This window comes from Sminthopsis crassicaudata, chromosome 1, assembly GCF_048593235.1.
Source record: "Sminthopsis crassicaudata isolate SCR6 chromosome 1, ASM4859323v1, whole genome shotgun sequence".
In the NCBI taxonomy this organism is placed as follows: domain Eukaryota; kingdom Metazoa; phylum Chordata; class Mammalia; order Dasyuromorphia; family Dasyuridae; genus Sminthopsis; species Sminthopsis crassicaudata.
Genome location: NC_133617.1, coordinates 512,294,099 through 512,320,976, shown reverse-complemented (window position 1 = coordinate 512,320,976; position 26,878 = coordinate 512,294,099). Strand labels below are relative to the sequence as shown.

The 26,878-nt window shown below is 36.1% G+C and overlaps 1 protein-coding gene across 4 annotated transcripts in view; it reads right to left on the bottom strand.

Moving 5' to 3' along the window:
• Positions 1–20,239, bottom strand: part of NFX1 (nuclear transcription factor, X-box binding 1) — an 80,306-nt gene extending 60,067 nt beyond the window's left edge. Inside the window, exons 1-5 of one of the 4 annotated variants that reach the window (XM_074281608.1) lie at positions 20,002–20,239; positions 14,815–15,943; positions 12,762–12,923; positions 6,531–6,608; positions 2,525–2,630 (exon numbers count right to left, since the gene is read on the bottom strand). In XM_074281608.1, coding sequence (XP_074137709.1) covers positions 2,525–2,630; positions 6,531–6,608; positions 12,762–12,923; positions 14,815–15,943; positions 20,002–20,214 — 1,688 coding nt within the window. In that variant the 5' untranslated portion in view covers positions 20,215–20,239. The remainder of the gene's footprint in view (positions 1–2,524; positions 2,631–6,530; positions 6,609–12,761; positions 12,924–14,814; positions 15,944–20,001) is intronic. The other 3 variants (XM_074281609.1, XM_074281606.1, XM_074281607.1) reach the window with 3 other exon arrangements.
• Between the last annotated feature and the right edge of the window lie 6,639 nt (positions 20,240–26,878).

Genomic DNA, 26,878 nt, shown 5'->3' with positions numbered 1-26,878 from the left:
AAAAATAAAACTCATGTCAATGTACAAAATGCACAAAGTATGAATGACAAACAAGATAAACTAAGCATCCTGATAATGGGAAGCAAATTTGATTTTATAGTTACCTGAGGCTTTCTGGGATAGGACATATTACTGCAGGATATTTCTTTATCAACAGAAGAGGTTAAAAAAGGAGGAGTAAGTAGCATTAATGTGAGGAAGACAGAAATCAAAATGAGGTAAACAAGATAAATTATATGTGACAGATAAAAGCTGTAGAAAGAAGAGAGCATACTATTGACCACTGATACAGAATCATAGCAAAACAGAAATAGGGACTTTTATTATCTAGAAGAAATGCTGGTGCTTTGCTAAAACACAAAAGTAAATAATCATTTTGCTAATACTTCCCTCCTTCAAAAGGCAAAGAAACAACTGAAGTGGACTTCCAAATTAAATTCTCATCAACAAGGATAAATCAGATGTTATGTTGGAAATGGTGAGAAGTCAGAATGATAGTGGCTACACATTTTGAAATTAATGAAAATGGAATAAGCTAATGATAGACATGCTGCCTAAATGTTAGGAAAACAAATTTCAAAGGCATAGTATGATGCAATGGAGTAGGATGCAATGAAAAAAATTCTATTAGGGAGATCACATCAGGAAGGAAGGGAAATTCTCAAGAATGACATTATGAAAACAAAAAGAAAAATAATTTCCATGAGAAAAAAAGGGCAACTCTTTTAAAAAGAATAAAGTCTATACATAGGAAACTAACCAACCAATTTAGATTTTTGAAAGATACAAAAGGTGGGAGTCAGGAGGATAAAGACCTTAGGGTGGCACTATCCCATAATAAGCAATTCTTGAACGCTAAAGACCTAAATGACATGGAGCTGGAGAGGAAAGATAAAGAAAAAAAATTTATTTTTCAAAAAAGTTTCTTGAGGGGAAAAAAGAAGAATTGAAATCCCTGGAGAAGATGGAATGGAAAAAATGGATGGAATGGAAAAAGAGAGGAGCTGTCCAATTCTTATACTGCTTCTGTTTTATCTATCAAGAATGATATTTACATTAGAAAGAGAAAGAGAACAAAAGAGACTACTAAGAAGTTGATAATCCATAATGGGTAAGGAGAAAAACAGAAAACAGCCTTGATGAATTCACAATCCCAGGACCAGAAAATGACATCTTTGGTTTCTGAAAATCGTCATAGATGTGACTACTAAGCAAATGTAATCACGGTGCCACTCAGGGTGAAATCTTCAGCCTGAAGGATGAAAGCAGACTTCCAATAAAGATGAAGATAGGAAGGGTTATAAAAGTCAAGTCCATTTCTTTTAAGAATCAAAACATTACACTATAAATTTTAAAGAGTGCCAGACCAAACAATGATCAATAAAATGGAGGAACTAAGAAGTTCCTCCATTTGTATATCCATCCAGAGTTGTACAAGATAGTTAAATGATAATTGGTCCAAAACCAAGGCAATCACTAGTAAAGAGTCTGAAGCCAACAAGAGTTTAATGCCCATCTGTCAAAAATCCAGAAGGAGACAAAAATCAGTTCTTAACAGGAGTCTGAAAAAGAAACAGGGCACAAGTACTTAATCAACAATATTAAAGGCCTATTTGTCAAGCACTATGCTAGACCCTGGGGATATAAAGAAAAGGAAATAATCCATTCTCAAAAGCAGCTCATGCTATGATAGGAGCATTTGTCTGAAGGCAGGGCCATTTGTGATATTTGACTAAAGCAAAGGATCAAGAAGACAAGTGAGCCAGATATGCCCAGCAGTCCTCCAAGAGACCTGAAACCATCTAGCTGTTCAGTATCCAGTCCTATACCTGTCAGGAGACAAAGGAGAAAAGGCAAATTCTAAGTTGGGGACAGCTGAGAGAAAGAAAGATAGGGCAGGGCCTAGCAGCTTTGTTAAGACAAAAGAACATGGAAGCAGAAGACAGGTAGGGATGTAGGTGGTCCATTGATTTCTAGAACCAGCCAGTCCCTTCCAAAATTATAGTCATAGAAGCATCTAGACTGCAGAAGAAATAAGATCAAGGCCTAGCAACTTCAACCTCCATGTGTAGAAGAGAAGACATAACCTAGTCCTAGGACAAAATCCTAATTCAAGAACCAAGACTAGAAATATAAGTTGAGTGGAGAAAAGTTCAACTACAAAAAAAGAAAACTGTGTTAAATAAAATCCAAGAGGTAAATACAGAAGAGAATAACACTACAATAAATACAAATATAGCTTAAAAAAAAAAAAAAAAAGAATATCCTGGCTCGAAGGTTTATGAGTTGCTGGAAGGAATACAGCAAAATAATGAGAGTGGTACTGCTAGAAAAGGACAAATGCCTTCATTTAAAAACAAAAACAAAAACACCAATAGCATCTGCAAATCAAAAGTTAAAAGCTTGATTTTACTTAATAGAAGACTTCTATTTCCTCCACCAATTTCAATAAGACACAAGGATCTAAGATTAACAACCACAAATACTCCTTAATATTCTTTGGAATTCTGTAATTTAAACTTACAGATTACATGAATGTGGACAGTCCTGGCCAGGTTGCTTCCTTCTACAAACCTCACCACAACTATGTGGTATTTCATTTCTGTTCCATTCAGGATTCTTTACTTTACCTATAAATCAAAGATCATAAAATAAATTACAGAAATTAAACATTTTCATTTTTAACATCACAAAGCAGTTATGGAAACAATGAGAAGCATTAGCATTGCTTTCATTGATTAAAAACTTTTGCATCTAAGATTCAAAAGTAGATTAATGCAATTATATTCATGAAATAAAGTCCCTTGACTAGGACAATATATTTATTCAGGCAACAGTCATCTTTGAATAACGATTATTTGATTTAAAAACTTAAAACAGTATTTAATTTAATACATCCCACAACTTTTTCCTACATAATTCACCACCAATTTTATTTATCCTAAGACCCTAAGATCCTCTGAAGCCACTGAGCCTACTCCTTCCTCAGAATTTAACAGATAAAGAAAGTGAGGCCCATTAACTTGGCCAAAAACATACAGGCTTGAGGAGGGATCTACATTAAAGTGGTTCAATGCTCCTTCCATTGCAACTGCTTCCAAGAAAAAAAAAGACATGAGTCAAAGAAGGAAGGAAGGTACAAATTTATAGGAAAGGAAATATTTGAATAAGGGAGAAAAAAAAGGAATACTTGGAAAAGGATATGTCCTCCTTGAAACTCAGATCATTATTTGGGGACTGAAAAACTGGAAACAAAAAAGTTTTCTTGCATGAAAGAAATACAGAAGAGATATGCAAGAAAGAAAAGTATGCCAATGAAGTATTTTAAAAATACAGAGAAGAAAATTCAGAAAAGGACACAGACAAGCAAAACAGTATTGGTATTATCATGTCCAATTTATTAAATACTTTAAACAAAACTAGCTATCATAGAGACTCACCATTTTGTATGCCATTCCTTTTGGCTTATTTTATTTGTATAAAGAAATATTTGTGTTTATTAAAGTCGTAAGAAAATAAATTTCAAAATGGAATTCAACTTTTGAGAAGTGATCCAATGAAAAATATTTTATGAGGAAGATCAATGTGATAGCAGCAGGCATGAAAAGAAGTGGCATAATGGGAAATTAAAAGATGGTGGTTTGGTAGGAATAGTAAGAGAGAGCACAAAGAAGACAACAAATTTGGTTTTAAATACACTGAGGTTGAATTTCTAGTGGGGAATCTCAATGAAGCAGTCTAGTATACAGATTAAAAATATGTACCTGGTACTTGAGTGAGAGATTAGAAATGGAGTTAAATAGAGGCAGCTAGATGGTTCAGCGGATAAAGCACCAGCCCTAGAGTCAGGAGGACCTCAATTCAAATCTATCCTCAGACACTTAACATGTCTTAGCTGTGTGACCCTGGGCAAGTCACTTAACTCTAACACACACACACACACACACACACACACACACACACACACACACACACACACACACACAGGAAAGAAATGGAGTTGTTAATAATAAAAATAACTAGAAGTACTCTTCTTGGACTCAATAGTCAATGCCATGATAGCTAATGAGATTAAAGAGCACAGATAAAGAAAGGAACAGAGAACTTTGGCAAATAGCAATATTTAGTAGCAGCAAAAAGAGCTAACAGAGGAGCCAGTCTGAAGCAAGTTGAGAACAAGGTTGAGTGGGGCAGCTCTGTGGCACCCTGAACACCAGCCCAGAAGTCAGGAGGACCTGAGTTCAAATTTGATCTCAGACATTTAACACAGTCTAGCTGTGTGACCCTGAGCAATTGTCTCAGGGAAAAAGAGAGAGAGAGAGAACAAGGTTGAGTAATAGGCTGGAAAGTCAAGGAGAGAGATTTTTATAAAGTGGTCTCTAAATATCAAGTGTTATAGAAAGGTCAAGGTTAAAACTGGAAACAGAGGCCAAATACACTGACAATTACATGAACTATGAAAAAGCAGTTTCAAAAGAATGAGCAAGGAAGAAGCCAAATTTATAAGCAGTTGAAATGATATGGAAGAATCAATGTTCTAGAAATTTAATTGTGAAATGGTATGGTGGCTCAAGGTGCTGGGAAGTTTTTAGGAATGAAACAAAGCTGTGGGTGAACAAAAATCAAAGATCTTTTAAAATAAAAAGAAAAAAGAAAAAAAGGAGCTTTGTTCTCTTAGGAAAATCCAGGCAAGTGATAGAGTCCCAAAGCACTGCCCAGTGGCAAAGAGACTTTGGGGAAGATCCTAAAAATGATAATCATATCTCCTAAACACAGCTTACAAATTAGAGATTCATTTGGATTGAGGAATTTCTCTTTTTAAATTTCTAGGAACCTATTACCTATTCATAGCTGTGAATTTTAATAGTCAATTAATTAGATTGCTATTATAAAAAGTCAACACATCTTCACCCTAATGTATACTAGGTATTAGTTTATTATATAGACTAGGTTTCTTGAGTTACCTGTACTTCTCTACCTGGACCATAACCTGACATAAAACAAATTCAAAATGAATCTTCTTTCCTGAACCAGTTCCTCCTTTCCACTCTGCCATGAGTCACCAGGGCACTCCCATTTCTTTCTTTTAAACTTTTTAAAGTTTCATTCTATCCCTCCATTCTCCCAACCCTAGTACCATCTCATGCCAAGATTACCTTAGCAGCTTTTAACACTCTCCCTGCCTGTCATTTCATTTGGACAACACAGCTAAATTAATCTTTTTTAAAAGGCAAAGGTGTTATGATGTCCTTTTGCTGTTTGAAGTACTCTTCTTTCCAAGTACATTCAGTATTGGATCTGGTAAGCAAGGCCCTCAACATCTATGGCCCGTATATCTTTCTAATTTTTTCTCCTACTGTAGCCTTAACTTATATTACAAACACTCCAATCACATTAAGCTTCTTGCTAATTCCCCAAGCATGCCTCAAATTTTCCTACCTCTGTACTTTGTTCATGTTCTCTCTTCCTCATCTCCCAAATTTATACCTGTTCTTCAAAGTCTTACTCAAGTGTTAGCTCCTCCACAAAGCATTCCCTGACCATCCCAGGTGGAAGTAATATTCTATGTTTAGTACTTTTTTTAATCACTTACAAACAATACAAGGTTTCCTATATTACAGGTAGGTTCCTTGAGGCTATAATTTTATACCCCAAGCCCAATGCTTACTACATAGTAGTTGCTCAGTTAACTTTTCTTAATTTCTCAGGAAAAAAGAAAGTAAGGTGAACTGTAAGTAAAACAGTAAAGTACTTCCTTTGCTTCCAAATATGGTTTATATTTAAAAAGCTACATCAAGATGATGGCTGAAACCATGGGAGGGAATGAGATTGTTTAAGGAGAAAAGATGATTATGTATAAGAATAGCCATATTAGATCAGGAAGTAGACAATAGACTAGAGAAGAAGCAGTTGGAAGAGAATCAATGAGTTTGATACTGCTGAAGAAAAAGAAGATGGAACTATTAAGATGGAGAGAGTAGACAATGCCAATTAAGTAACTGGTCACCTTTGAAAGTTTTGATTTTTTTAAAAAGAAAATAAAGTTTTGGTTTTGTAGCATCAAAGTAGGTATAATTTTTCTTCATTACAATGGCTAATTAATCATTCCTGAATTTTCAAGGCAGTCTATCATTAGTCCTAAATATTGATGAGTTGAAGAACTATGACAACAACCAGAATTCTTTAATTTCAGGATATAGGCTAGCACTGTGGGTAAACAAACCTGATCACCCTCTAGAACCCAGTTCAGAACTGGGCCAATGATTAGAAATAAAAATAGTAACTAAGAGGCAAGAAGTTGCATGTGTTTAATAACCAGAACAAAATCTAGGTTGGCCCACTGGGACCACTTCCTCATACTTCAGGTCTATCTTGAAAAGAACTGTAGGGATCCCAAAGACCAAAAAAGTTTAAGTCCATAAACTTCCTTTGATTGGATAATGTGAGGATATTGTTCAATAGTCTGGGCTACAAAATTGGCTTAGCTATAACTTATTCAAAGGCTTGTATTATATATAATCAATACTCACCACAGAAGCAAGTATATGTACTAGGAACTTGTGCTGAAACATTCTGACAAGCTGGACATCGCCAGCCTCTATGAGCATCTGTCAAAGAAAGTATTAAGTAAAATTAATTTCTTTTCTTTCAAAAGTATATAATAAATCACAAAATTGAACTGTGACTAATTAAAACATTTTCCCCATTAAATGTGTTTTATTTTAAATATTCATAAAATATAATATACAAATATTTGGAGAGGATATATTTATCTTTTCAGATGAACAGTAAAAATGCAAAGTAAGCATCAATTTCTATCTTACTTTTACTATCAAAGTAAAAAAACAAGAACAATCTATGGATACCATGGAAATAGAAAGAATGCAATTGAATAATTAGCTAGAAAAGTTAAAATTCGTGGTTGGAGACATACAGTTCAAACACCAACAATATTTGCTTTATGCACAAAAGTGAACAAACTTTGAGAAAATATTTTATAACTTTTTTTTTTTTTTTTGAGGCTGGGGTTAAGTGACTTGCCCAGGGTCACACAGCTAGGAAGTTTAAGAGTCTGAGACCAGATTTGAACTCGGGTCCTCCTGAATTCAAGGCTGGTGCTCTATCCACTGCGCCACCTAGCTGCCCCCTATATTTTATAACTTTTAATTACAATAAAGCATTCTAATAAAACAAGGGAATTCCAAAATTCCAGTAGTTAAGCTCACTTCTGTTGTACATCTAGAGAGCTTTGACATTTACAGAAAAAGTTTATGGTTAGAATTTCCTAAGTGTTGTGGCCCTGAAGTCAGAAGGACCTGAATTCAAATTCTGTCTCAGATACTTGACACAGTTGACACGTACTAGCTGTGTGATTCTGGACAACTCACTTAACCCTGAGTACCTCATCAAACCTTTTCCCTTTCCTACCAAAAAATCCAATAACAAGTCCATGATTAGATTTGAGTATTGTTCACCTGAAGAACCTATGGAAAATCTTTTCACTTTAATGTAGAAAAATGAAAGCCTTGTGATACTGCTTTAGATGTTTTTTTTAAAAAAAAGTTATCAATATTTTTCCTTTCTCTGAATATGCTGGAAAAGTCTGCTAAAAATCTCACTGATTCATATATAGTTCTACAGATTCACCAATCTTCCATAATTCCAGTACTTTTCCTTTTTTGTACTATATCTATCATTTGATTCTGTTTCTCCAAGAATATAAAAAATTCTACTTTACAGCATTTATTAAGAGAGTTCTATACAGATAAGATTTGGCTATACTGCATAGAGCCCTGGATCTGGAGTCAAAAAGACTGAAATCCAAATCCAACTACAGACACTAGCTATGTGACCCTAGATAAGTCACTTAACTGTTGTTTGCCTCAATCTCTATAACTGTAAATTGGGGATAATAATACCTATTCCACAGGATTGGAGAATCAAGTGACCTGGCATATAGTAGGAACTATGTAAATGCTAAGCCTCCCATTCCCCAACTTCAGTGGGTCTCTCTCCTATATAACTAATATAACCAATAAAAGAAACATTACCTGCCCTAGCTATGTGGATTCTTTCTTTGACAACAGCATCTCCTGATCTGGTTATAATGAATCCTTTATACAGAATATCACAGTACTTCAAGGAACAATAATTTCCTTAGTATGAATACAACTTCCACTAGTAACAACTGCACCCCTTCTGTACTCAGTAAATGATTTTTGAGAATTGCTGTAATCCAGAGAGGGGACTGTGGGGACTGAATATGTATCACAATATAGTACTTTGACCTTTTTTTGTTGTTTGCTTGTTTTTTGTTCTTTCTCATTTTTTCTTTTTGATTTGATTTTTCTTTTCTTTTTTTTCAGCTTTTTGTTTTCAAAACATATGTAGGTAAAATTTTTCAACATTGACCTTTGCAAAACCTTGTGTTCCAATTTTCCTCCTCTTCCCCTCACATATGTAAATAGAATATAGGCATCTATATGTATATAATTATCTTGCTGCACAAGAAATATCAGGTGAAAAAAGGAAGAAAAATAAGAAAATAAAATTCAAGCAAAAAACAACAAAAAAAGTGAAAATGCTTATGTTGTAATCCACTCAGTCCCCAGTCCTTGCTCTGGGTATAGATGGCTCTCTCCATCACAAGTCTATTAAGATTGACCTGAATAATCTCATTTTTGAGAAGAACTACGTCCATCAGAATTGATCATCATATAATCTTGCTGTTGCCATATATAATGATCTCCTGGTTCTGCTCATTTCATTTAGCATCAGTTCATGTAAGTCTTTCCAGGCCTCTCTGAAATCATGCTGCTGATCATTTCTTATAGAATAATATTTTATAACATTCATATACCATAACTTATTCAGCCATTCTCCAACTGATGAGCATCTACTCATCTTCCAATTTCTTGCCACTACAAAAAGGGCTGCCCCAAACATTTTTGCACATGTGGGTCCTTTTCCCTCTTTTATGATCTCTTTGGGGTAGAAACACTGGTGGGTCAAAGGGAATGCACAGTTAATTGCCTTTTGGACACAGTTCCATATTGCTTTCCAGAATGGTTGGATCAATTCACAATTCCACCAACAACGCAGTAGCGTCCCAGTTTTCCCACATCCCTTTCAACATTCATAATTATCTTTTCCTGTCGTCTTAGTCAATCTCAGAGATTTCTACTAGTATCTCAGAGTTGTCTTAAATTTGCAATTCTCTGATCAATAGTGATTCAGAGCACCTTTTTGTATAACTAGAGATGGTTTCAATTTCTTCATCTGAAAAGTCTGTTCATATTCTTTGACCAATTGGAGAATGACTTGAATTTTTATAAATTTAAGTCAATTCTCTATATATTTTAGAAATGAGGCTTTTATCAGAATCCTTGAATGTAAAAATGTTTTCCCAATTTACTGCTTCCCTTCTAATCTTGTCTGTATGTTTTGTTTGTACAAAAACTTTTTAACTTAATATAATCAAAATTATCTATTTTGTGTTCAATAATGAGCTTCAGTACTTCTTTGGTTACAAATTCCTTTCTTCTCCACAGATCTGAGAGATTAAAACTATCCTATGTTTTTCTAATTTGCTTATATCATCACTCTTTATAATCATGAACCCATTTCAACCTTATCTTGGTATATGGTGTTAGTTGTGGTTCAATGCCTAGTTTTTGCCATACTAGCTTCCAATTTTCCCAACAGATTTGTCAAATAGTCAGTTCTTATCCCTGTCCTGTGAACCCAATCTATTCCATTGGATTGACTACTCTTTCTTAGCTAGTATCAGTTGATGAATGCTGCTTTATAATATAGTTTTAGGTCTGGTACAGTTAGGCCATCTTCATTGGCATTTTTTTTTTTCATTAATTCCCTTGAAATTCTTGGCCTTTTGTACTTCCAGATGAACTTTGTTATTATTTTTTTCTAGATCTGTAAAATAATTTCTTGGAAGTTTGATTGGTATGGCACTAAATAAATAGATTAATTTAGGTAGTTTTGTCTTTTTTATATTTGCTCACCTACCCATGAGCACTTGATATTTTCCCAATTAATTAGATCTGACTTTTGGTCTGTTTTTTCTTGTGCAGCATAATTGGAAATATGAATAGAAGAATTATACATGTTTAACATATTTTGGATTACTTGCTACCTAAGGGAGGGAGTGGAGAAAGAGAGGGAGAAAAAATTTGGAACACAAGGTTTTGGCAAGGGTGAGTGTCGAAAACTATCTATGCATATATTTTGAAAATAATAAGCTAAAAAAAAAAAAAAAAAGACAATCTTCTTGTAGTCAACCTCAAAATAAAACCCTCCTAACTAAATTGGTTCTTAGAAAATGAACAGATATTCTAGGTCCTTACTTGAAGCTTCTTCTGACTAAGAGAACTTCCACTCTGATAATTTAGGCTTTAGAAATCCAGGGTTACCTCCTGACTATGAGGCACTGAAGTAGTACTTTAAGCCCATGAGAAATAATCTGCTTCCTTCTAGTTCTGGCTCATGTAAGTCACCCTCCATGATGAAATACCAAGTAAATATATTACTTCTGAGGTGAGTAAAATTTTGCACAAACTGTATTATCCCTTGTTTTCTTTCTTGAAGAGGCTCATGACACCAAGGAGGTGATGCAAATGAATTGGAATTAAGTGAGGGAAGACTGTGCAAGGTCACCTGTCTCACTTTTCCCTCCCGAACCATCTAGGTCTAGTGGCCAGATGAAGATCAAGATGACTGGAGATTCATTGGAAACTGGAAGGGGAACCCAGATGTAGGAATGGGTTTTGTTGCATGCATCCAGTCCTTGAGTTCAATATGCAGTCTACTGATAGCCTGGGAGGCTAGGGATTTGGGTGCTAAGTGAATTCAGGATAAATTGAGTGTTAATTCATGGGTTTGGGGACTTGTTTTTTAAACCTTTTTTGGATTCTGGCTGTCCAGACATCTAAAGTAGTTTCGGTGCATAATTTCTGTTTCTGGTTTGTGAGGTTATAGAGATCAGAGAAAATATTTAACTTCCATTTTGTTGTTCATATGACTCAAAAGTCCCCCACCTAGTTTGTTATAAAAGCATGATAACTCTTTCCTAAATGTTATACACCATGTTTGTCCAGTACCCTAACCTTGAGGCACAATCCATGGGTGAATTAAGTTTGCTTTTAAGATTGAATATATATTCTCATATCTCTGACCCTAACTTGTCACTTAAGATTGGGTTTAGCACTAAAAACTGTTAGCCCTCTTAGTGTGAAACTAAGAGAAGGTAAAAAGTGGCACTGGGTAATTTATAAGCACACATGTATGTGTGTATGTATATGTGTATGCATGCATATCTACATCTTTTTTATTTCATTCAATGGCAAGGGACATTTCAAAGCACTGATGTTTTTGTCTATTCTTTCCATTTACAAACACATCACAAAATCTCATATACATATTCAGAAAAAAAGGATCTGTGTCCCTTTGTAGTTAAGACTGTAGGGGGAAAATCTTTCTTATTTTTTAAATGACAATGTACTAAATAAAATCATAAACAAAATACAATCTTTAAAATATTGATTATAAAAAAAAAGCAATAATCTAAGTAAATATGTTCTCTACCTGGTCTTGATTGTTTTTCCTGAAAGTATGGAAAAATAATCATCTTTTAAAGGCCTTTTCTAATTAAAAAGCCAGGTTCTATAATAATCATCTGCTATAGGGATAATTCAATTCTATATGACTGAAAATCAACTTTTTTTCTTCTAAGAATAATTAAATTTAATTTCCTATAGATGTGATCCATGTCATAAAACCATTTGAAATCTGTTCAAGTATATCTGGAAATTTTGTAAAAGAAAGCAGATTCTGAATCAGGTTTGTAAGTTTAAATTACCACCAATTTAAATTTAAACAAGTGCTAAATACAACTGGAAAGATGTTTGGAGGAGTTTCTCAATTTGTTAATAAACAACAGAAAAGACTTCTGTTGGAAGACATTTATGCGTATTTCATACTGCTGAAATGGAGATCTGACTACAAGAATTGCAGATCTCTCTCTTCAGCATTTGGAAGAAAAACAACTTTATTCAATATGAAAATTAGAAGGCTATCCCTTTAATTCTAACAATCTAACAACCATTTCAGCTGCTACCAGAAATAGGAAAAACACTAGCAGTTAATAAAGCTCAAGAGCTTTTGAAACCTAAAACTTTGGTAGCTTTTGCTAAGTCCCAGAAGGAATCTAACTTCAAAATAAAGATTTGAAGTGAATTATAAAGAAGTATCTAATCAGTTCTGGGAACAGGACCAGGGATTACATTAAAATGGAATTTTCCAATTGTGGATCAATCAGAAAGGTACCAAATACCTAGGCAAGACTTTAGTTTCCTTAAATCTCCTTCTATTAGTCTCATCTTTTAATAAAATACTTGCTAATGTTACTATGTTTAACCATTTTAATCAAAATTTATATCAATACTTCAGAAGAAACGCAAGATGTGCAAATGAAGAGACTCTACACCAAACATTTATGATGACTATTTGGGTGCGACCTGTGGCACAGTATTCCAAGCTCATATTGATCTGATGAGCCAAGTTGGGCAACTGTAAATTGACTCTAACATAGTGATGTCATTTTGGTCCTCTCGGAGAATGAAGGACAACCACCAGGTATACTCTTATTTGCAAGTAAAATACCTAAGAGGAAATAAAGTAGTTTGAATTTCAGACTTGCAAATATAAACAAAGTGGTGAAATCAATGTTATAGTAGAAAACAGACCTTCTGCTTGTGAAGCTGGTGATCTTGCCCATTTCTTAATGCAGTTCAAATGAAATACATGATAACAGCTCTGACAACTCCAAACTGGTGCCATCATTCGAACAACTTCACAACATACCATACATTCGTATTTCTCTGTCGTTAACTGTTCTATTAAAGACCCTTAAAAAACATATAGGGAGCAAGTTATTAAATGTATCTTAGTTGCAAACATTAAGTTACATAAAATTCAATCTGAAGGTATTAACAGATAAATTTAAGGTATTTTGAAAATGAAATGATTCCAAATTTGGGGGCAAGAATATGAAGCCAAGGAATATTTTGAAATGGAGCTTTTAGAAAAAGGACACTCACAGGTATATATTTTCATGGCTAAATGAACATTGCCTAGAGGTTGCCTAGTAACCAATCACTTTTTATATTTAGTGGCAAGGCTAAAGCGGTAAATGCATGATTCCTGCAGCAAAAGAACATTTATTATAACTTACTTTAGGGATTCCCCGCCCCCATCTCAGGAGAATACCCTAAAATTATAGGTCCTCAGAGCCCAGCTTCTTAAACTATGGGTCATGACCTCATATGAGGTCTTGTAACTGAATGTGGGGGGTTGTAAAATTATGATTATCAGTAAATATTTGACTTGTATACCTATTTTATATACATGGGATCATATAAAAATTTCTCAGGTAGAAAAGGGTGGGGATTAGAAAAAGTTTTAAGGAGTCCTGCTCTAGAAGAGATTGGCTTGGTGGACTTCAAGAGGCCTTCTCAGCCAGACATCTAGAGCACCTCTAGAAGGGTAAGAAAGATTTACTTTCTGAGCTGGGGAATTTTTTTTTCTTTGGTATTCCTAGCACCTAGCACTAGTGCCTTGTACATAGAAAGCACTTTATATTTACTAAAAAGAACTTAGCAGTCAGGAATGCCAAAGTCAAAATTTGTTACATATAACAATAAAATTAGAAAATGGAAGACTTTGGGTTACAATGAATGGCAATTTTTTATTGTGAGAACTATCAGGTGTGAGGAGTTACTGAACATCTTATCTTTCAAGCTAAGGGCTAGTCATACCTTTGAAAGCCTCTCACTGATTTTAATTATAGGGAGGAGAGTATAAAGGTCAATCAGAGGTTACAAAGAAGTCAATTTAGGCTCAGTTTAAGGATAAATCTACTGATAAACAGAACTGTACAAAGAGAGTGAGCTGTCTCTGGAAATATAAAGTTCTCTACCAGTGAAAACGAAGGGACTACTTCTCACATTGGAAATACTCTTTTTTCCTTATTACCTCTCCCTCTGATTGATTTCTTTTAAAACCTCCATTACAGAGGCTCAGGCCAAACACATCTTCAATCTTCTTCATGCTGCACTGCCCTCTACCATGCCCAGAGGTAGATACCTTCTCTTTCCCTTCTTGTGTTATCTTGCCCCAATAGTAACTAAGTTCATTGAAGGTAAACCTCTTAGTTCTATTTATATTTGTATTTCCAGCTCTTAGTACTGTGGCAATAACTGTAGTAAGTGCTTAATAAATGCTTGTTCACTTGACTGGGAAGGGCTATTGGACAGAGATACTCTATAAGGAATTTTTGTTTAGGCAAATGATGGACTAGATGACCTCTGAGGACTTTCCAATCTCAAGAGATTTTAGGTTTCTGTTTGAGTTCTAGTTCTTCCATTTGTCAGTCATGTTACCTTGTATAAATAACTTTCTCTGAGGCTGTTTCATTGCCTATGAAATGAGACTAATAATAATTTCATGTTAAGTGTTTTATAAATACTATGTAAATGTAAGAATATAATGATTCACCCATTTCCCTGTCCCCCCTCCCTTTTGTTGCCTTTACATCTCCTGATGGACTTATCTGCTTGTCCTGTTCCTCTATGGCCACTATAATTCAGGTCCTATAAAGACTGTAGGCCAAATGTCTAAACTGATCTTTTGTTCTATTTGGGAAGGATGGAAAAAGGATTAAATAGACTTTTTAAATTGGAAAAAATAAAATTTAATTAAAAAAAAAAACATAAAAAACACTTCCTTTATTTGAATTACCTGTATGTGTTTCTTTATTTTTTGGCACATCATTCTGCTTGTTCCAAATGACTGGAGAGGCTGCTTTAGATTCTTTCTGGAGCCGTCTTCCAGAGCATTTCTCCATTTCAAACCTTTTATGAGATTTGCTTGTGCTTGCCAAGTTCCGATCATCACCACCAGATTTTTTAGGTCTTTCATTAAGCTTGTCTTTTGCAATATAGGAAAGAGAATTTCTAAGTCTTGTATTTTTATTCTTCTGACTCTCATGTATTTTCTGATTCTCTCTGTCTGGCTGTGGCTTATTCCATACAGTCTCCCAGGGATAACTTCTATTTATATATCTTTTATGTTCATTGTTTCTAGATACATCAAAGGCCAATTTTTCTGTGACTGTTTCTGAAGAGTCAGCCTGGATAGCACCTACAGGTCTCATGTTCTCAGATACCCTATCTTTCTGTTTAGGTGTCATTCTGTTAGTACCTTCATACCTTGGTTTCCCTCCCTTTGATTTTGGGCCCCGTCCTGAAACAGATGTCATATATGCCATTTTCTTTGGCTTTGCACCTTTGTGATCCATACTAGCTACTTCTTTCTCACTCTCTGAAGAGTATACATTGCTGGGTTCACTAGGATTTGCTTCGCATTCTGACCCTGCTGTTTCTAAGACTCCTCTTCCTATTCCTTGGTCAGAGGAGACCTGGACTGCCTGGGCTCTGGTATAATTCCTGTCACTTCTCCATTTATGCCACTGTTGGTTTTGAAAGCCATGGTTCTTTGGTGTTTTACTAGAAGTCTGAAAAGAATTTTGCTTGCTCTTATACTTGTTTCCTTGATTATTGTAATTATGTTGATTTGGTGAATCATCATGGTGAAGATCTTGACTAGAAAGCTGACAAAAAGGTGATGAATTATTACTTCTACTGTGAATTCTACTAGATTCCAGTCTTCTTTGAATTCTGCAATTTAGCTCAGGATTTTGTCTTTCATGTGGAATGAAATCAGCTGTGTCTGTACTGACACTTAAAGTACCTATTAGATGAAAAATTGACATGTCAGTCACTAAATTAGTTACCAGTGAAGGTCCAGGAGAATCTGAGCCAGGCCATACTGGTCTGAATATAGGCCATACCCCTAAAATGAGATGTCTCTGAAAGGAAAAAATATATATATATATGTATAAACTGAAAAATAATTACACAATATTACTGTATGATTCTTCCCACCAAAAAATAAATAAATGCTAAACAATAATGTAGGGCATTAGAATGAATTAAAGGGAACTATGAAAGTAAGAAATTTTAGAATAACTAATCAATTAAATCCTTCCCCCAAGGATAGGGAATAGATTAACAACTTCCATTTACCCCCCTACCTCTTTCTCTCAATCAATTTCTAGGCAGCTCCTCACAGGATGATTGTTTGGAAAAACATCTTACTGCTAGGATTTATCAGATTAGTCTCTTTTTCTGCTGCCTTTTTTCCTCCATGACATCAAGCTCTAAGAAGCTGGCTATTTAAAAGTGTACACCAGACCCTGAGCTCAAAGACAAAGTACACACTTTTTCCAGATGAAGATTCCTGGGGATACCTTCTCAGCTATTACCTTTTTCCATTCTGGAGAGAGGGTGGAGGGTAGAGTAGGGAAAAATGGGAGAGCTGATGGGCAAACATTAGGTTTTGGGGCAGAGATGGGAGGTAGGACTTGCCTCACTCCCTTGGCAACAAGAGCAGCAGGTCACTGGAAAGGATTAAGATACATTTGTTGAATTTAAGAGCATGGTAACAGGCTATACTTGTACACAAGTCATATTTTGAGTACAAAATCTCTGTGAACTAATAAGGCAGGTATTTTTTTTGAGGTCCTAATAAATGAATGCACATGTATATACTATTATTCAGTATTTCTTAAGAACTGCCACAACATTCTCTGAATATCCAGTCTGATGGATGGTACCTTGTCTGCCTTGTCAACAAATCAAAAATCAGACTATTATTCTCCTCTCTATTATGTTATCAAAAGTCCTCAGTGGTTTCCAAATGCCTTTCCATAGTTTCTATGCATTCTATATTCCAAGACCTCCATTATGCAAATGTCTACATGCTTCTAACCCTAAGATTTAGACTGTATTCTATGTCTGAAATATCCTTCCTCAACACCTCTGCTTGCTTAATACTCACCTCTTTAAAGTCTACCTCTTCTAGGAAGTCATTTTGTAGTCCCTCAACTATATTTATCATGTAATAGTGCCTCAGTGCCATTTGTAGCTTATCCCATTCTTGTCTGTTCTAACCTTTTAGTCTCTCCTGTTGCCAAATAGTGGTGAATCAAGGAAATGTCAGGAACATGATAAACCTAAATTTCAGAATAGTATCTAGCAAAAACTCCTCATAAAGAAGATGAAGAAATACAAAATGGATGATAATGCAATAAAGTTATTTTGAAATAGTTGAACCTCTAACTCTAAGATTATTGATCAATTAATAGATGTCATGAGGAGAGAGGCCTTTCATTGAATTCCAAAGGCTTGTTTTTGGTCCTGTTGGATCAAATTAAAAGCTTCTTCTTGTCCCAACTATAAAATACAAATTCTTCAGTCTAAAATTTAAAGTCATCCACAAACTGGCTCCAGATACCTTTCCCAATTTATTTTGGGTAAATCCTCTTTACACATATTACCTTTGTACCAAAATGAATAATGAGCTGTTTATTCCTTGAACTTAGGATTCAATTTCTTGGCTCTTTGTTTTATATAAGAATACTTTCCATTCTGGAATACACTTCTTCCTCAACTCCACCTCTCATAATTCTCATTTTACTCAGTCATCAGTGCTTTCTTCCTATAAGAGAGGTAATCTAAGTATAAGTAATTAGAGTGCTGGACTTCAAATAAGGAAAACCTGCTCCAGTCCTCAGGCATTTATTAGCTTGTGAGCCTGGGCAAGATATTTAACCTCTCTGAGGTTCTGTTTCCTCATGTGAAAATTAGAGAGTTGGATTCAATGGCCATCTCTAAATCAAAACCCTATGACTTCTCCTTAAATTATTTTATATTTATTCATCTATGTGCATGGTAAATCTTCCAGTAGAATGCAAATTCCTCAATAGGAAGGACTGTTTTTCTTTGTATCTGCCTTTGTATCTCCATTCTAATGTCTTCCACTTGGTAAGCATTTAATAAAAATTACTGACTTGGATAAAGACATCTGACTGAAGAAGGAAATGTCAGGTAACACAAAGCTGAATTAGATGGCATGCCAGAATTAGGCTTCCAAAAGATCCTAACAGGTTAGAATAGTGAACTGAAGCAAATATGATCAAATTTATAGGGATAGCTAGCATACAAGTAAAAAAACCTCACTGCACAATATGAAGACATCTAGAAAGCAGTTCACATTAAAGAAATACAGGAGTTTTAGTATATTGCCAATTGAATGAATCATCAGGGAAATGCAGCAGCCAGAGACCTATTGAAATCTTGGGCAGCCTTATGACTAGTATCCCAAACAAGAAAAGCAATGGTCTTGCTGCACTCAATCCTCAAAATGATCAAGTCTCTAGTTCCATGCCCAATTCTGGACATCACAATTGAGAAAGAGATTAACATAGTGGAGTACAGATTGGGGAGTGGGGATAAAGAAAGGTGACATGGGAATGAGAAACTCAGAATTATGTTATGTAGGGAACATATAAATTATTAGCCTGGAGAAGAGACAGCTTACTGGGGGACATGAAAGCTATTTCCTAATATCTGAAGGTCTGTCAAATAGAAAGGTATCAAATCCCTTCTGTGTGATTCCAAAGAAAAATGCCAGATAATAATAATAATAAAAGCTACTCCATGGAGGAAGATTTTTACTCAAGAGTTTGTTCCAATGGGCTGCCTTGAGAGGTAATGAAAGATTTTACAAGGGTAGATTCCAGGAGCTGCCAGAACAAGACCCGGGATGCAGCCAAAGAATGATGTCAAGTTTAGCCTGAGACAGAAATGGGCTGACAAAATCCATGAGTGTTTTGGGTCAAAGGGTATTGAACAGAATTACCTGATTAAGGGAAAATCAGGTAGAAGGACATAATTTTGTAAAGTGATCCAACAACAAAATCATCCTCACTGGAGAGGATGTTCATGGTCTGCCTCAAAGCGCAGATTCAGAAAAAGAAATACTCATTAGGATTCAATTCAATTAAATATTTAGTAAGGGCTAGTGACGCATACAAGGCCTTGCTTTCAAAGTGCTTCTACTCTGATGGGGATGAGGACAAGGGTTAAGACATAGACAAAATTTGGAGGCAACTGAAGTGAAAGACGCAAAGGTCTGGGCTTTAGAAAGAGATCCCTTTCAGGTAGGAGAAAAGAAAGATCAGAAAAAGTTGTCATGGAGAAAGCATCCACACTGGGGAATTTAAGGGAGGGAATTCAGATTCGATTCCACAAATATTAAGCAGCTACACGAAAGGCAATGAAAACAAAAGGTACCGTAAGGGAAGGGACCTTATCTGCTCTCCGGGAGCTGGGATGGGATTGAATGGGGACGTCTATTCTAGGCAAAGGGGCATTAATTTAAAAAGCACACACGTATCATGTACACGCCGTATCTCTGCAGGATATTACTGACTAAGTATCTCTCCTTTCCTCCACCCGCTAAGTCTAAGCTGGTGACGAGCACAGTAGTTACTAAAAGAATAAGACAGCCTCTGCACTCTGGCTAACGCTAATAGAAACAAAGCTGTACCGCGCGAAAATTCCAAAAGGGCTCAGAGAACGGGAAAGAGCATTCGGGGGTGGGGGGTGGGGTGAGGAAAGGAAACATCTGCGAGGGCTCCGTGGAGGAGGCAGCATTAGGAGTTGGGGCTGAGAAGCTTGAGCTGTGACAGAAGTCCCGGATTTGCAGGTAGGGAGAGGAGGACACTAAGGAAAGCCCACCCTCGCTCTGCTTCCCGACTCGAGCCTCCGCCCCCAGCCCCCAGCCCCCACCCCAGTCCAGCGCGAGCTGCCCCCGGGACCCAGCCAGCCCCTCTCGCGACATTAACCGCTGGAGCCAGCGCGAGCGGAGCGAGAAATTCGGTCAGGTTCTGCGACCCAACTTGCGCTCTCGGGAGAGAAGCACAAACAGGGCAGCCCCACGCTCTCGAGGTCAGCCTGAGGCGGGGGGAGGGAGGAATAAGAGTGGGAAAGGAAAAGTTCGCGGACCCGGGCAGAACTCTACCTGAAACAGGCGGTGCCTCCGCCATTCCCTCTCGCGAGCGGACACGACGACGGCGGAGCGAGGCAGTGTCCCGTCACGTGGCTCCAAGTTTCCGGAGCGGGGCGGGCTTAGCGAACGGAAGGGAGGCAGGGAAGGAGGCTGCCGACCAATGAGGACGAAGCGTGGTATGACGTCATACCTCTCCCGGCCCTTTCTGCCCCTGTCTGGTTCCATTCAGAGATTTAGGGATACGAAATTGATTTGGAATTCCCAGGCTCGGAACGAAGTGGCGCTTGGCCGTCTCTGCCCTTGGGGCTCATAGATTCCTGAATAAAGCTGGATTAAAAAAAAAACAAAAACAAAAACAAAAACCTAACTAATACACTTCGGGGGGAACGAAGCATTTATTAAACGCCTGCTCCTTGGAAGGCGCCGGACAGAAATGAACAATTCCTGTTCTTAATGTAGCTACATTCCGTTCGGGTGAGACCGATTTTATATAGAAGCATGTACAAAATCAATTAATAGCGATTCGCGAAAGAGTACCATGTAGAAGCTCGTCGTTAAGGATTTATTAAACGCGGATGATTTGTCAGGCATTGCTAGAGATGCAAAAAAAGGGGAAAAAAACCCAGCCTCAGTGACTCAGAGTTTAATGGAGAGACAACATGCAAACACCTAGGTAACATGGTATAAACTGAAGAGTATGTTAAAACAAAGACATTAAGGTTAAATAGATTGGGAAAGCCTTCTTAGGAGGTGAGACTTAGCTGAAATTGAAGGAAGCTGGAAAAGATGAGGTAATGTTGGGGCTGAGATCGGAAAGAAACTGAATGGTGGAAGTGACGAAGAAGTTCCTACCAACCAACCACGGCGGGGGAGGAGGGAGGAACAGCTTGGGCAAAGGCACGGAGGCAAGAGATAAAACGTTACGTGTGAGGAATGAGTGGCCAGGACAGAGTCCGTGACTTGTAGTGAGGTGACCAGAAAGAGAGGTTGAGGTAGATTATGAAGAGCCATAAATAACAAAGAGGAATTTCTACTTAACCTGCAGGTAATAAAGGGAGCTGCTTGTGTAAGATAATGATAGGGTCAGATGTGTGCTTTAGGAGTACCACTAGCAGCTTGTGAAGGATGGATGAGGAAGGGAAAAAAGAAAGGATAACAAAGAGCAGGCCCTTACACTAGTCCAGGTAAGTGATGGCGGGGGCTTGAACTAGGGTAGTAACTGCGGGAGAGGAGAAAAGGAGATGCTGTAAAGATAAAACCAAAAGTCGGAAATTGCCTGGACACGTAGGAGGAGAGAATATGGAGAGTCTAGGGGAAGACTGGAAAGATGAGAAGTTTGGAAGTGGGATAGATCTGAAGGGAAAGATAATGCCGCTGTTTTGTACATGGTTAAGTTTGAGTGGTTTACAGGACACAGTTTGAAATATCCAATAAAGCACTTGGTGATCTGTAACCGGAGGTCAGGAGCGAGACTAACGCTGAATATTCCAGGAATTATCGTTGCAGAAGTGATTATTAGAGTAGAATTTCCTCTACATCTCCAACAAATGCAGCACCGTCCTCAGCCTTTTTGTGAAGACCTCAACCCTAGGGTATCTCACTTTTTGCAGGATAGCCCATTGTATCCTCTATAACACACTCTTTCTCAGTATTTGTGGGAATATGTATAGAGGAACTGCACATGTTCAACATATATTGGATCACTTGTGGACTGGGTGAGAGAAGGGAGGGAAAAAATTGAACACAGTTTTTGTAGGGATGAATGTCAAAAATTATCTATGTATATAGTTTGAAAATAAAAGGCTTTAATATTAAAAAAAAAAAAAAAAAGAACACTAATCTTTATCAATTACATCAAATCTAATCTATCTCTTTGCCCTTACTACCTACTGTTCTAAGTTTTATTCCCTGGAACTAAGAGAATCAACATGCTCAATAAAATACAAATTCCACATAAGACTCTTTTACACAGAGGAGAAAACAAATTTAAAGGAGTAAAATGAGTTGCCCAGGTTCATCTAATTAGCAGGTAGCCTTCCACAATCTAGCTCCAAATATTTACTTTTCTTGCTTCCTTTCTCCTCACATAGATATTTGTGCAGACTGTTCCCTGTCTCTTCACCTTTTAAGGCAAATCCTTCACTTCCTTTAAGGCAAAAGCTTCCATGAAGCCATCTTTGATTCCCTTTCCTGAGAAGGGACCCCATCTTTCTTGAATCTCATATAATTCCCTTTGACTGTGCCTTTGCAAGTCTATACTTGTATAATATAGTAGAGCAAGTATAATGTTAACGTTTTTGTATGTGCAAGAATAGTGTAGTTTTATATAAAACACATCAATCATTGAATCATAGGATCATAGATCTAGAGCTGGAAGAGATCTTAAAGAACAAAGAATGCAGCCCTTCCATTTTACATTTGAGGAATCTGAGGCTCAGAAAGGTTAAATTGCTTGCCCAGGTGCAGAACTTCCTAATTTGTATTAAGTCCAATGCCCTGCTCAGCATTCCATGATGAACTTCAACAGTTGGAAGACCAAAGATTTAACTAGTCTGTTGACCAGGGACAAATTACTTTCAGAGATTGTGGCCTTTTCTCTGACATGGGAATAGTAATATTGCACTACTGACCTCACAAAATGCCGTGAAAGACTTACTTTGTAAGATGTTACTATATATACACAAACTAGTCTCATTGTTATATCTAATACTCCCAATAAATTTTAGGCTCTTTTAGAAGAGGGCTCTATATAATTTTTCATCTTCTTAATTCCAGCATTTTACCCCAGTGTCTTGAATTTGGTAGAGCCGAGTGTTTGTTGAATTAAATACAGAGGCCAATTAAAGAAAATTTAAGTGCCAAATTATATACTACTATATGCCTTGGTACATCTTGAGCGTTTTTTACCCCATTGATGTAACATTTTGTTCTAAGTGTTTAATGTCTTCCAATATCTTGGTGGATCATCTTGTTAAGGTAGGTATCCCTTCCAATAATGCATATAATAGATCACCCAAGCCCATGCAACACTTGTTTATGCCCTAGTGATATGATGCAGCTTCTAGGGAGCAATAATCCTAAGGCCTTGGGAATGATGTAGTTAGAAATAATGTATTTCTTCCCTTAGGCAATATATCCTGCTTTAGTTTACTCTATATGACCAGGATTCTAAGGCCACAAATATTGCTACCTGTCAGATAACAACCTGTTGGTCAGTAATAAAAAAAAAATTTTCTGAGACTAAAGAGCAATAATAATAAGGTGCTTAAAGTTGATACAGGCACAGAACAAAATTGGGTGCCCGCCACTTGACCTAGTGTTTCAAACCTAAAAACATACCTCTGAAAAGTCCTCTTCTCCCCCACCCACCCTCCAGCTCTGCCTAGAGAATTATGGGTACTGCACCTGTACACAAAGTCAGAACCAGACCATTCTTCAGCTCTACCTCTAAGTCATAAAATTAATTTATCACTTACATGAAGCACCTGGTTTCTTTAACTTTTCCCTATAAATGTATCTTCTCACTCCTGGTTCTTTGCTAATTTCTTTTGGAGCTTAGCCTGCTTTAATTGGTATTACAATTGTAATAAATTTTGTCCCATGATTTGTAGATATGCCCAAGCCTGCAATTGTTTTTGTGACACCTTGTGATGCAGGTCCAGAATCCCAATATTTTGGGGATCTCCCTTGAACTCTCAACACTACAATAATGTTGTTGCCACAACAGATCTATTCATTCTACGCTGGCCTTGATTAAGTTCTGCTTGTATCTTAAGGATAGCAATGGAGAACACAAGCTATTCATATTTTATTCTTCCCTCTTGCCAGATGTCCAAGCACTTTTTTGAGTTTTTATTTTTCTGATGGCCTCTTTATCATTTTTGCATTATTCTCTCTTTCTAATGTATTAGAGCCTACTTATACCCATGATATATCTCTCTATTGCCCTTTGAGTGATCCTCAACTATGAGTCACAGCCATAACAACATCACCAAAAGAATAATAGTGATATATTTCAAAGTCCGATTCTTTTTGTACAGCAAAACAACTGTTTGGACATGTATACGTACATATTGTATGTAATTTATACTTTAACATATTTAACATGTATTGGTCAACCTGCCATGGGGGGGATGGAGGAGGGGAAAAATTAGAACAAAAGGTTTGGCAATTGCCAATGCTGTAAAATTACCCATGCATATATCTGGTAAATAAAAACTATAATAAAATAAATAAATAAATAAAAATAGTAGTGATATTTGGTGAAGTTTTGTCATGGATATTACCAAACTTGAGATAAAAACATAAAACATCAAGTTATGACATATAATGTCATGATTCAGTTTTATAATGTATACTAAACCTAATTTTCTTGTCTACAAAGCAAAGAATTGTGATAGTAACACCTATAAAATCATGCAAAACACATTTTAATCATGTTTTAAAAAAAACAAGAAAAATAAAGTGAAAAACATACTTCAATCTACATTCATATACCATTAGATCTTTCTCTGAAGATAGATTGCATTTTTCATCATGAATTCTTCAGAATTGTCATGGATTATTATATTGATCAGAATAGCTAACTAGCTCATTCACAGTTGATCTTCCTTATAGTATTGTTGTTACTATGTACAGTGTTCTGGTTCTGTTTACTTCATTTGTATCAGTTCACATAAGTCTTCCCAGGTTTTTCTAAAACCTCCCTGCTTATCATTTTTTTATAGCACAATAGTATTCTATCACAATCATAAAGTACAACTTAGCCAGTCCTGAGTTGATGAATATCCTCTCAATTTCCAGTTTGCCACTTAAAAAAAAAAAGCCACTATAACTATTTTTGTAGATTTAAGTCCTTTACCCCCTTTTATTTTTGGTCTCTTTGGAATATAGATTTAGTAATAATATTGCCAACTCAAAAGGTATGCAGTTTTATAACCCTTTGTACAGTTCCAAATCACTCTCCCGAATGGTTGGATCAGTTTACAACTCTACCAACAATGTATTAATGTCTGTTTTTCCACATTTCTTCAATCATAGTCAACTTTTTTTTTTGTCATATTAGTGAATATGATAGCTGTGAAGCATCTCAGAATTGTCTTAATTTGCATTTCTCTAATCAGTAGCAATATAGATAATTTTATATGACTATAGTTAGCTTTGATTTCTTTTTAAAGTTTTTTTTCAATTACATGTAAAAGCAAAATTTGAGATTCATTAAAAAAAAATTTAAATTTCAAATTTCCTTAATAATTGAAGGGTGTGGCCTCAGTCAAACTGAGACCTGGTGAAGACTTTAGCTTAAAAAGGCCGGGTTCTCTCATTGCATCCAGAGCCATCTCTAATGGTCTTGATCTATATCTGGCCACTGGACCCAGATGACTCTGGAGAGGAAAGTGAAGCAGATGACCTTGCACAGCCCTCCCCCACTTAAATCCAATTGACTTGTATGTCATGGCATCATCTCCCTGATTCCATGGTCTTCTTCAAGAGCAAAAGACAAACAAAAAGAAGAAGAAGAAGATGTAAAACATATTTCTGAATTAGTCCTGTTGTGGAAGCAAGCAGCAGACCAAAAGAAAAATATTTGTGAAAAAATTATGCTTCAATCAGCATCTAGATTGTTGTTTCTCTGTATGTGAATAGTATTTTTCATTACAAGTCCTTTGAAATTTTGTTGAATCCCTGCATTGCTGAAAATATGAAGTCATAGTTTATCATTGCACATTGTTGTTTTTACTGTGTTCTCTATTTTGCATCAGTTCGTATAAGTCTTTCCAGATTTTTCTGAAACCCATCTGCCTGTTTCTTCTTATAACACAATAGTATTCCATTATAATTGCACATCAACTTATTTAGCCATTCTCCAATTGGTGAATATCCTCTCAATTTTCTAGTTACCACCACAAAAAAAGTTGCTATATTTTTATTGTTGATTTTTTTTTTTTGCTGAGGCAATTGGGGTTAAGTGACTTGGCCAGGGTCACACAGCTAGAAAGTGTTAAGTGTCTGAGACCAGATTGGAACTTAGGTCCTCCTGACTCCAGGGCTGGCACTCTAGCCACTACACCACCTAGCTGCCCCAAGAATTGCTATATTTTTGTACAAATAGGTCCTTTTCCTTTCTTTCCCCAAATCTCTTTGGGTTGCATTGTTTTGTTTGTACAAAATCTTTTAAAGTTAATATAATTAAGATTATCCATTTTATGTCTTATAATGCTCTCTAGCTCGTCTGTCATAAATTCTTCCTTTCACCATAGATCTGACAGGTAACTTATTCCTTGCTTCTCTTAATTTGCTTAGGATATCATCCTTTATGTGTAATCCTGCACTCATTTTGAACTTATCTTGGTATATGGTATAAGTGATTGCTCTACATTTAGTTTCTGCCATACTTTTTTTCCAGTTTTCCCAGAAGTTTTTGTCAAATAGTGTGTTCTTCTCTCAGAAGCTGGCATCCTTGAGTTTATCAAACACTAGATTACTATGGTCATTTACTATGTCTTGTGTACCTAATCTATTCCACTGATTCATTACTTTTTTTCTTAGCCAGTACCAGGGAATCCACTAAATTCCCTTGATATTCTTGTTTTGTTTTTCCAGATTAATTTTATTATTTTTTTCTAAACATACAAAATAATTTTTGGTAGTGTGGTACCAGAATAAATAAATGTAGGTAGAATTGTCATCTTTATTACATTGGTTTGGTTTACCCTTGAAATATGTCTATTGTTTATATCTATTTGCGTGAAAAGTATTTTATATCTGGGTTCATATAGTTCCTGGTTTGACCAGCAGGAAGATTCCTAAGTATTTCCTATTGTCTGAAGCAATTCTAAATAGAATTTCTCTTTTTATTTTTTCTTGTTGGACTTTGTTGATAATATAT